General features: G+C 42.2%; 1 protein-coding gene across 6 annotated transcripts in view; it reads left to right on the top strand.

Annotated features, from left to right (window-relative positions):
• The window catches only part of ZNF475 (zinc finger protein 475), a 52,252-nt gene extending 40,384 nt beyond the window's left edge, over positions 1-11,868 (top strand). For all 6 annotated transcript variants that reach the window (XM_084778185.1, XM_084778186.1, XM_084778188.1 and 3 more), the window contains 2 exons: positions 8,513-8,693; positions 11,706-11,868. In XM_084778185.1, the coding sequence (XP_084634311.1) occupies positions 8,513-8,693; positions 11,706-11,857 (333 nt within the window). In that variant the 3' untranslated portion in view covers positions 11,858-11,868. The remainder of the gene's footprint in view (positions 1-8,512; positions 8,694-11,705) is intronic.
• Positions 11,869-12,160: the final 292 nt, after the last annotated feature.

Genomic DNA, 12,160 nt, shown 5'->3' with positions numbered 1-12,160 from the left:
AGAATAGGATGTATGCTTCAGGTCAGCTGAGGCTCAGCCCCAAACCCAGAGCATAGGGAAAGTCCTCAAAAGAATAATATAGAACATTATGCCCTTTTATGGTGGTAATTATCTACCACACCTTTGCGGTAGTTCTGAGTGTCTTCTAGCCTTAGGCCACCCTGTTTGCTCACAGCTTTCCCTTGCAAAGGAAGTCCTATGACAATCTGATGTGCGTGTGTTCATTTAGGCACCATGCCATTTCATTTGCTTGTTGTGGCGTGGTTAAATGCTGGGCTTGGCTCATGACCCAGATTCCATACGGAATCTTAATACATACATTCTTCTCAAAGTAAAATGAGCAGCATCTTATTTCTCAACTGAAAAAAAATCTGTATTTGATTAACCTTCCAAATGAATACACATGAAAATGAAGATTAGGGGACCTCAAAGTATCTTGAAAAGTGGGGCTTATGCTTTATACTTCCTCTCATGCCTTGAATTCCCTGCTTCCAGAGTCACTCTGCATGGGGTAGGTTATGTGATGCTACATGCCATGAAACCATGACGACCAAGCACCTGGTTCTTTTGATGGACACAGTCTCTTGTTGTAGTATAATACTCAATGAAAATATTGTGCCTCAAATAAAAGCCACATTTAAAGGAGGCACTTCAAGTTCAATTTTAACTGGCCTCTTCAGTTGCTGATCAGTCTTTAGGGTCTGTTTTGCCTCTGGTAGTCAGAAATCACAATCGTGGTTTTGGTTTGTTTGTTTGTTTGTTTTTTTATTGTTATCTTGTTTTCTGTTTTCTTCATTTCAGGAGACAGCCCAATAGCTGTGGTTAAAAGCAGATTGATTCTAAAACATATATACATACATATTCTAAAACATATGTATTCTAAAACATAGAATACATACATATTCTAAAACATATGTATGTATATATGTTTTAGAATATATATATTGGTTTTTCTTTTAATATTTATTATGTATTAATGTTCTCCTGCATGTAACAACTGCAGGCCAGAAGAGAGTACTAGATCTTATTATAGATGGTTGTGAGCCATCATGTTGCTAGGAATTTAACTCAGAACCTTTGGAAGAACAACAAGTGCTCTTAACCTCTGAGCCATCTCTCCAGACCCACAATATAGGTTTCTCTGTGTATCCTTGCCTGTCCTAGATTCACTTTGTAGACCAGGCTGGCCTCGAACTCACAGTGATCTACCTGTCTCTGCCTCCCGAGTGCTGGGATTACAGGTGTGCAGCACCACACCCGGATATGTGTGTGTGTGTGTGTGTGTGTGTGTGTGTGTGTGTGTGTGTGTGTGTGTTAAGTTAAAAAGTTCACCAGCCAGTTACAGGCAGTTCCAACAGCAGGACTACACAGTCCCTATCTTGAGGGGAAGAAAACAAGCTAACCAGCTGTGATGCTATGGGCCTGTAATCCTTCCACTCTGGAGGCTAAAGTCAGGAGGGTCATTAGTCTGAGACTAGTCTGGATTTCCTAATAGGACCCTACACCCCCCACCCCTACCCCCACCCCTCACCTCCCCCACCCCCCACCCCATCCCCACCCCTCACCTCCCCCACACCCCACCAAAGCTTTCAGTGATAGTTCACAGCCTCATTTAAACTTGTAAGAAAAAAGGTACCTGGTTGGGTTGGAATGTAGTGAGACAGGAAAATATTCCGTGTTACTGAAAGATGCACCTTTGTCCCGAGGGTCAGCCGCTGGGCTGGATTTCATACTCACCTCCACCCGTGTCAGTTCGGCTAGTGATCTTGCACAGCCCTGTTTCTTGGCCCTGTTTCACTAAGTCCTTATGGAAAGAGGGAAAAGGCCATTCAGTGGTTTCCTGAGCCATTTCTATCCTCCAAAAAGTTTCTCCCCTTAAAGCCCCAGTTCACGGTTGCTCTGCTCTGTTTTGTTTCAGCACAGGGGACTTTGTGCAACTAGCCTTGGATCATTAGGGCGCTATTTCCCACTCCTACCTGCCTGGGATCATGCCCACTTGTGATAATGATCTGCCGAAGGATGTTTCATGGGGGCCCCCCTGTTGGGGCTGCCTTTTAGGCAGAGTTAGGGATACCTGTGCTGTGTGAGTAAAAGTAGCCGTGCCCTTTCCGTCATGAAAAGAATATTCAGGGTCCATCAACGAGGGGAGACTAATAAATAATCCCCACATAATACTATTTGTTCTTCCTAGATTCCACTAGAGTCCCTCACCTTGCCCTCTGCTTATGAACACCTGGCTGCGTTAACCTTTGCCTGACCTACAGACACCTTTAGTATGCTATACCTTATTTTAAGTAAGTGTTGAGTTGGGAAACATTTTGGACAAGGTGACTTCTGGCCAGTACTCTATTTTTTTATGCCCCCCCCAAAAATGAAAGCATCCCTCTTCCAGAGTTTGCTAAGGGGGCAGGCCGGAGGGTAAAGGGTGGGATGGCCAAAACTAAACCCAGCTACTTTAAGTTTCCTAAACCAGACCCAGGCTTCGTGCTTTGCTTCTCACCTACCTACCCCCATGCCTGTCGAGACAGCGATAGGCTTGGGGCACCACATCGAGGGCGCCTCCCCCAAAGTCTTACAGTCCACGGAGACAGTGAAGAAAGGCTTCTTCCAGCCACATGCCACGATGACAGCCAGGGGCGACAGTCACAGGCAAAGCCACAGGGCTAGCCTGCCCGCTCGCACTCCCACTGCAGGAATGACAAACGCAACTCGCCCTCTACATCTCCCCGTGCCAGAGGTGACCTGGCCATAGCCCCAGCGCTCAGATCCCCTGGACTTGGGGCACCGCCCACGTTTCCCAACTCATCACTTAACTTAAAATAAGGTTTAGGGTACTAAAGGATATCCATTCTAAATACATGCAGGTGCCTGTAGGTCAGGTAAAGACTAGCGCAGCCAGGTGTTCATTAGCAAGAGCTCGGGAATTGTAGTTTCGAGCACTCCGCATCCCAGCGGGCGGCGGAGCGGATCTGGGGTCAGGGGCGGGGCCGCTCGTCCCTTTAAACCTTTCAGGGCTGCTCGAAAGGCGGCACCTGGAGGCTTGGCCACGAGGGTGCCGAGCAGGGAGCTCTCGTGGCCTCCAAGGGATCGCCTGGGGAGCACGGCTGTGGAGGGAGGGGATGTTGTCGCTGGCTGCAGACTCCTACCCAAGCTGAGGTCCCTGTGCCCATGGGAGCGCGACCGAGTCAGGCTTCCCTCGAGAACCCGCCCCTTTGCCAGGGTGCTGTGTCCTGCTTGCCAAAGCCTCTCAGCCTCTCTGGGCCCTCCCAGATTTTCCTTGGCATGACCCCCTTGACTGTTTTAACTTCAACCTCACCAAGCTGGTGTCCCTCAGGCCGGCCTGGAGGCAGGGCTCTCTTTCCAGCCCCTCAGCACACCCGTGGCTTTGGGTAGACCCCGGAGGCCCCAGATGGTGCCATGTTCTTGCTGGGGCTCAACCCAAAGCCTGGACACTCAAATGCCCAAGGAGAGCTCTGGATTAAGTGTTGCCCACCTCCTCCTCCCCACCCACCCTGCCAATCACCAGACCCTGGAACTTGATCTATCTCGCCAACTAGGCCAAGGCAGCTGATGATTGTGGCCAAAATATCTCAAGGTAGCTGGGCCTGCTCCCCGTTCCCCACTTACCTGTTGTCCTTACCCCCTAAACTACTACCACACTGGCTCCACTCCCTCATGACCGCCTAGATCCTCCTTCCTGTCAGCCTGTCAGCATTCTCCATAACGGGCATTTTTTATCATGTTCATTTTTCCCCAAAGGATAAAATACCATTCACTTAATATATATATTTTTCTGTCTTTGTGCCTCCAAGACCTGCTACAGAGCGTGTGGGAAAGGGGCTTTCCATGCCCTTGGAGTCTCTTGCAACTCTAATTAGGTGGTCTTTTGCTTTAGTTGATGATGAGTTGTTAATTTACCAGTATGGCCCAACAATGTTTATTATCAGGCCTATAGTATTATTATGGCAGTATTTTCTAACCCTCTAGCAATCAATCAAGATACAGACACCAATTATATTTTATAATAGCCTTAATTAACCTGGGGCAGGGCAGATATTAATCCCCTAAACTACTTCCCACAGTGGGGCAGGTAGGGGATACCTGTCCCAATCCCATGCCATCTGGTTCTAATAATTTCTATCAAGTTACCTCCCATCCATAATCCCAAATACTTGCTAATGTTCTTCAGCTGGGCCAAATCCTCCATCCATTCCGGCCCATGTGCTTCTCCTCCACCTAACCCATGATGGCGCAACCTTCTTCTCCTCTCCTCTCCTCTCCTCTGGTCTCTCTTCTTCCCAAGATTCTCCCTGTCTCCCTACACCGGGGAACCTTACCCATGACAATCTCATTTGCCCTGGCCAGGGGTGACAGCCTTTTATTAATTAGCATCAAAATGCATCAGACCAACAAGGAGTTTTCCTAGTTGCACCACTATTATATCCCCCAATGTCTGATCCTATTATTTTAATTCTTGATTTCCCCCAGTCTGAATCTCCTCACCCCCTAAGATCATGCGAGTTCTACTAATCCTGACTTTTGCCATGACAACCTTTCTCTAACTTAACCTACTTCCTCCCTCTCCCCATTCCTCCAAGTACATCTTCAATCCCCCTGGATCCCACCTCTCACTGACTATGGAGGAAGACCCTATTTTGTAATCCTGTCTTATAAACAAGTCTTTCTTCACTCCACTCAGCAGCTCTCATTTCCTTCAAGCTTTTTGAAAACACTCCCTTCTCTGAGCTCAGATTTTGAATGTCTAACAGCTGAGGTTTATGTGGTTTGCTGGTACTGGGAATCAAAACAATTTAGACTTTTCTTTACTCTTCCTGCTCCATCGGAGCTAAATGCTCACCGACCACCGACATCTGACCTGGTAGTAAATCTGACGGCTTATGCTCACTTACCCAATTCTTTTTTTTTTTTTAAACATTTTTACAGAGTGATGACTCCACTGGAAGCCAGGAAAGAGTGTTTCCAAAATTCTGGATAGATCTTTTTCTCTTCAAGCCTCATTTCTTAAGCCGAAAATATGACCTTTCTCTGTGTTTTTTTTGTTTTGTTTTGTTTTGTTTTTGTTTTTTTACCTATAGTTTTATGTTTTCAACATTCTTATTATGGGGGCATTCTACCTGGGTTTTTCCTTTTTCTCCATACTCTTTCTAATTCCTTTATCTGAAATTTTCCTATTTAAAATATTCTTTTCTGCATGAATAGTTTCAAAAGCTATTAACATTGAATCACAGGCCTACGTTTCCTGTTTTGGCTGGGTTTACTAAGGTTAAATTCTGTGACTATATCAATCTTCTCAGGTCTGGAACACAAAGTCTTTCTGTTTCTTCAGTTTGCTTCTTTGCTTTCCCTTTCTGTTCCCTGATGCCACCTTCCAGGGTAAAGTCTTGCCGTTTCTGCTCCCATTGTTCCCACTTGCTGGATCTCAGTAGCTACAAACTACCCGGCTAGCATCCCTGATGCACATTGATGATTTAGTTCCTGATAAACGGCTCCTATCACAGTAAGACCCAGATCTCAGGATGGCTTTCATGGCTATCCATCACCCTGCAGTTTCTTACCTATCTGACTCAAACTGCCCGCACTGAGCGTAAGACATCCCAGCTTTCTTTCTCTTACTAGTCACATGGATTTTTTCCCTATTTGTTTTATATACCTGTTTTCATGGTTATGTTCATAGAATGTGTTTCTTATAATAAAAGCACAAAGTTGGATGTTGTCTTTTTTTTTTTTAATCTAGCATGAAAAATGGCCTTTCTTTTACTTTTGTTACTTTAAATTTTCATTCTTCTGGCTTTTTGGGATAGAGGCTAGCTCTCTAGCACAGGCTGGTCTTGAACTCATGGCAATCTTCCTACTTCAGCCTCATATTTAGGAAGATTGGGTACGAGCCACCATGCCTAGCAGCATGTTTTTTAATTATGTTGTTGAGACTATTTCTATTTACTTCAGTTATTGATTTGCTTTTAAAAAAAAAAGAAAGAAAGAAAGAAAGAAAGAAACAGTATTTAAGGTACACTGCAAGAGGAAAAGAGTAGGCAGTAATGAGAGAACTTCCCCTGGCTAACTATCAACATTTTTTTTTTACCTTACCTCTACCTACCTTCCTGTTTTAATGCCATTAATCTCCACATTTTGCTTGCGTATCTGTATAAACTAATGCTTACTATGTATTTACTAAAATAAATACCTTTGACTTACAATATTTATAGTCACAAACTATTTCAAGAAAATACAAACAAGTGAATAATTATCTCATTTCAACTTATTTTGTACAAGTATCAACCATGTCTTGGATACTTTGGCCTTAAAAAAACCCATTATCTAAGAGACTTAATATTCTGTATGGCAAAACTATGAATATTTTAAAGTCTATTTTATTGATGGAATTGTGTTTTATAGTATTCTCCCAATGTTTCTTACAGAACTAGCCTACTTGCTAATATTTCCATTTGTCACTTAAAACATCTCTTAGAAGTTTTGGCTCAACAAGTCTCTCAGAATGAATTCTTTAACTGGTCCTCTAGCCAAAGATATCTTTGAAGTATGTATTTGAAAAAAATTTTGAAGACTGTTTTAACTGGTTTCAAAGTCTGAATTGACATTTTCTTATAGTAGGCTAATTTTTTGTTGTTGTTTTCTCTTATCACTTAAAAAATATCAGGTCATTATTTTGTGGCCTCCATTTTTTTTTCTGCAGAATCCATGGAAGGAGATAAATGGAAAAGAAAAATGCTTGTATAGTATGCATCAAATATGAAACAATTTTACTAAGGACTTCAAGAAAACTGTATGATATTAGCCTTAGTGAAATATTTATCCACCACTTCTCATCTGTATTAGCTACTCTTCTTATGGTTGTGATCAAATACCTGACCAGAAGTTATTGAAGGGAGGGCTGATTTGGGCTAAAGCTTGCAGGAAGTCACCATAGCAGCAACTGGAGACTTCTTCATGGACACAACCAGGAGCATATCTCCTGGGTGACTTCAAATCTAGTTGACCATGAGGATCAACCCATCATACCACCAACTTGACACTAAGCACATCACTTTCAAGCTATATTATTCTACCCCTGCTTGGCCTCAAAGGCTCCTACTTTTCCTAAAATGAAGAGTTCATAGCAGTCTCAACACTGTTCAAAAGCCAAGTTCAAAAGCCATCAGAGGCTCAAAGTAATTTCTTAACTGTGAGTCCTCATTTAAAATAAAAGCCACAAATTTCTAGCATCTAATGACAGAATATGCATTTCCACTCCAAAAGGAAGAAACTGGAATAGCAAGCAGAGATCTGACCAAAGCAACACTAAACAAGAAAGCTCCAACTCCTGCAGCTCTATTTCCCATCACCTAGAGCTTTATTTATTTATTACTTATGTATTGGTGCGTGTGTGTGTGTGTGTGTGTGTGTGTGTGTGTGTGTGTGTGTGTTCACATGCTCATGGATTGCCACAATGTGCACATGGAGGTCACAGGACAACACATGGCTTCCAGGGATGGAAAGCCTTTGTACTCACTAAGTCCTCTTGTTTCCCAGTCTAAGGCTCATTATGGTGTCATACGGGATTCCAGATACAAGCCACATTTAACGTGTCTTCCCACCTCAGTTAAACATCTTTGGAAACCCCCTTAAAGACATACTCAGAGGTGTATCTCCAGGGTGATTCCAAATCCAGTCTATTGGTAATGAAGATCACAGTGAAGAGAGTGGGTGTTTATCTACCAGCTTGATCGGTGCTCTTGCCTATGGTGGATCTCACTCCAGATTAAAAAAGAAACAGAAGTGCAGGTACTTGCAGTAGCAAAAAGCTGATGTAAGAGAGGATGAGGATGGGTCGATTACCTGCTCTCTAAGGGCACTTCCATTTTTAGATATATTGGCACATTAGATCTTGATGTTATTGAGGAGAATTCTAGCCTCACTTCCCATTGCATCTCCCAGCACTATAACTCCAATGTAAGCGTTAGACGATCAATCAATCTTATAAACAATGAAAATATATTTCAGACAATAAAATATCAAAAATTCTGGCTGGCTCTTTTTCATTCCCCTCCAAGCTCATATCCACTCATATAACCGCATAGTTAGATCTTTTAATTGCCAAAGAAGTCAAATTATCCAGACTGGGAGGTTTTAGTTGTTTGTGTTTATTATTATTATTATTATTATTATTATTATTATTATTATTATTATTATTACTACTACTACTATTACTATTGTATGTGTGTTCATGCCTGCACATGCCTGTAGAATTCAGAAAAAGGTGTTGGATCCCCTGGAGTTATAGACAGTTATTACTTTCTGGAAACTTAATACAGGTCCTTTGCAAGGGCAGCCAGTACTCTTAATCATTGCTCGCTCTCTCTCCAGCCCCGATAAGTGGAAGTAAAAAATATTAATTTGCCAAAAAAAAAAAAAAAACCTTGACTTTCCTGTAACTTTCAAGTAATATTTCCACACCCTTACTTTATCTAATGAGTTTTATATTATTTTTCAGCCAACAATGATAAGGCGTCCACCGACAGTTGTTTGTTACATCTGTGGCCGTGAATATGGAACCAAATCTATTACCATCCATGAGCCACAATGTCTGAAAAAATGGCATAACGAGAACAATTTGTTGCCTAAAGAACTAAGGAGACCAGAACCCAAAAAACCAGAAGGTAGAACCATTACTGGTAAGTTCTGACAGAGAGAGAGAGAGAGAGAGAGAGAGAGAGAGAGAGAGAAAGAGGAGAAAGAGGGATTAATCTTTAATATTAATTCAAATATCTACAATCAACAGCACTTACTGTCTTAAATGAAGTCTTAAATCTGACTTTTAAAAGATATTCTGGAATGTCTTTCCAGTGTTGTCTTCAGATGTTGAGACATAAAGATGTCCTGGAAACATCTAGCAAGAGGGACCCATGGAAATTTAACATGATTTTCCTAAAGTTATTTTTATATATTAGCACACATAATATTTTTAGAAACCATTCTGAAAGACTTTTGGGAATATTCATAGCCTTGTTTTCATATATAAATGTGTCGTGATCTCCTCATGGAGCAGGAGAACCAAACTCAAATGCTTCCCCGGTTACAAAATTGAAAACAAGTGTTTCTTGGGTAAAAGAGGGAAGATGCCTCCATCCAGACGCTGTTGTCATTAAGAATTTTATTCCAAGAAGGCCAGATCTTCTAGTGAATGCAATAAAAGCAGAAATCTAGACATCTGGAGGGAATGTTCAGATTTATTTATTTATTTATTTATTTATTTATTTATTTTGCAATCAGTATTTATAAAGTGCTATCTCTGTGACCCAAGTAGACATGGAGCTGTACTGTCTCACATGAGAGTCACAAAGTGCTCTTTCCTCAGAGTATGAACAGAATTGAGACAAGAAAAAATAAATTATATATGTAAAGATATATTTGTATAATTGCCAAGCATGCTCAGTCTCAATTATCATATTTCTATCATTGATGTTTTTCTCCTTTGGTTTCCTCGTTCCTTAAGGGATATTTGATTTTGAGAGAAGCCTCTTTCAATGGAGTTTTCCTATGCAGTCATTGCTACTGTGCAGGCTGGTGAGCACTGGCTAGTTCACAGCTCTCTTTAAGGTGTGGTCCAAGAAGAGTGTCACAACCCACAGAGGAACTCTATGAGCTCTAGATTTATTGAAACTCAGCTATTCATAATCCTTGGCAATAGAGGACTTAGACATTGAAGGATAATTTAGAATGAATACTTGGGTCTGGAGGGACAGTTCAGAGGTAAAGGGCACTGACTGCTTCTTGGCAGAGGACCTGAGTTCTGTTCCCAGCACCCACCTGGCAGCTCACAACCATCCATAACCCCAGTTCTAGGAGACCCAACACCCTCTTTTGACCTTCTTTGGCATCATGCACACGTGTGATACACATACATACATGAAGGAAAAAATACCCATATGCACGAAATAAAAATTAAAATACAGAAGAAATATAAAAACTACTTACCCATTGAAATCATAACATTTGTCTCTAGAGAGGCTACCTGCCTGTCTTAATAGAACTTCCCATTTGGTAGAGAAAATAATCTCTCCTAATTCTCTCTATCACTTTTGCTGTTTGATCTTTATCATTATACAGCTAGAAGAAGAGAGAATAATAACTTGAAAATCCCTGGTGGTCGGGGAGTGGGGGGGGCATTCATTGTTTGCCACTGTTGGCAGAGAAAAAGGGTGGATCCTGTCACTTCACTTGCCTGCAGTTTTCCTCTTGGCTTTATGCTACTTTTATCTCTGAAGGTGCCTTTCTCCTCTAGGTAAATAAAATGGGCACGCCCTCCCACACACTCGGTACAATAACTTTTCCTGGAGCCACAGTCAAAGCCCTATGCAGAAACATTGCAATGAAAAAAAAAAAACAGTGCCATCCTTTTCTCTAGAATTTTCAAAGCACTCAGAACACACATACACACATTCATGTGCTGGAGAGATGGCTGAGCCATTAAGTACACATACTGCTCTTGCAGGGAGCCTAGGTACACTTCCCTGCACGATTGTCTGGCAGCTCACAACTACCCCCACAGGCACATGTCTTCATGTGTACACACACACACACACACACACACACACCAAATCTTCAAACACATATTCATAATCTGTATAATAGTGATACCTGCTTTATCTAAAGGAGAAATACCCGGCTGCACAGGGCTGAAATCACCATTAAAAGCAAGCATGCTAAGAATCTAAAGGTTTGCTACGGTTGTGTGAACCATTAAGATAGAAATCATATGAACGTAGCCTAGTGTTTAATGAACTAACATACACTGGCCAATGATAAAAACAGATACATTTTGAGTGCCTGGCCACATTTAAGGGACCTATTTTCGGAGATTTTGGGACATAGTCAATTTAATGTACTCAACTCATTCCATTTAAACAAGGCTTATTAACGTTAAACCCCACATTGTTCCTCTAAAATAAAGCCATATGCTTTTTCTCTCCCATGCACTGCCGAGGAAGATTACACATTTCTCAGCTTGCTTTCCCTCAGCCTATTTTGTTTGCATTCTTCGCTTTAATTAGTTAAAGAGTCTCTGAGTTTATGGCCACAAAGAGCCGATGTTTTTTAGGGTATAATTCCCCTTACATTCACCCTCAGTTGTCAGTTTGGTGCTCTGGAAACATTCCAGGGAAGGATTGTGTAAGAGGAAAATACAAACACACGTTCTTTTCCCGTTGTAAGCTTATATTTATAACCAACAGAAAGAAAGCCAAAAGTTATGTTTGCAAGATAACAGTAAGCAAAGATGTTAATAATTAGTGAGGAATGCATATCACACACAAGGAAACTCTATCTTTCCCTTTTTAATATTCAAAATGTAAAAAGCCTCCAATTCATAGCTGAAAGAATGAGCAACACTATTTATTTATTAAATTCTGCCAAAGTTCACGTGTGATTTGTTTGAAACCGCCAGTCAAAAGGTATTTCCTGAGACTGTTTTTCAAAAATAGTAGAATATGGTTTCCCAGATTGAAAACTAACTAATCCTTTTACCCTTTTATTCTCTCCTTCCCTCCTCCCCTCCCTCCCTCCTCCCCTCCCTCCCTCTTCCCCTCCCTCCCTCCTCTGTCTCTGTCTCTCTGTCTCTGTCTCTCTCTCTTTGCCACCCCCCACCCCTCCCCCCCCCCCCGCCCCGTTTCCTTCTTTCTTTGCAGCCAAGGGGTTCTATGATCTTGATGCCTTAAATGAGGCTGCTTGGACAAGTGCCCAGAGCCAATTGGTTCCCTGCGACATTTGCGGGCGCACCTTCCTGCCAGACAGACTGATTGTTCACCAGCGATCTTGTAAACCTAAAGCCGCCAAGTAAAGCCCTGTCCTCAGCACAAGTGTTAGGAGTGTTTCTGGAATGAATGCCTTCAAAAAGGACTGAAGTTTGTTTAGTGGGGAGGCCAAGGGGCAGGTGGGGAGAGGAAGCTGGAAGATCAGGAGTTGACTGAGCACCAGCCCAGCCCTGAGGACCCAGCTCTATGCAGAGGTGGACAGGTTTCATCCCTGCAGCTGTTAGGGAGCTATGTCACACTTTTGTCAGGAGGAATGACTAGCAGGTTGTTTCTTATCAGAGCAGGAAGTTTTGTCTAAAGGACATTTCTCAGGCAAATAGTTGCCAGCC

The sequence above is a fragment of the Acomys minous genome (assembly GCF_964271855.1).
Source record: "Acomys minous genome assembly, chromosome: 4".
In the NCBI taxonomy this organism is placed as follows: domain Eukaryota; kingdom Metazoa; phylum Chordata; class Mammalia; order Rodentia; family Muridae; genus Acomys; species Acomys minous.
The sequence above is the reverse complement of the archived record's forward strand: the minus strand, read 5'-3'. Positions and strand labels throughout refer to the sequence as shown.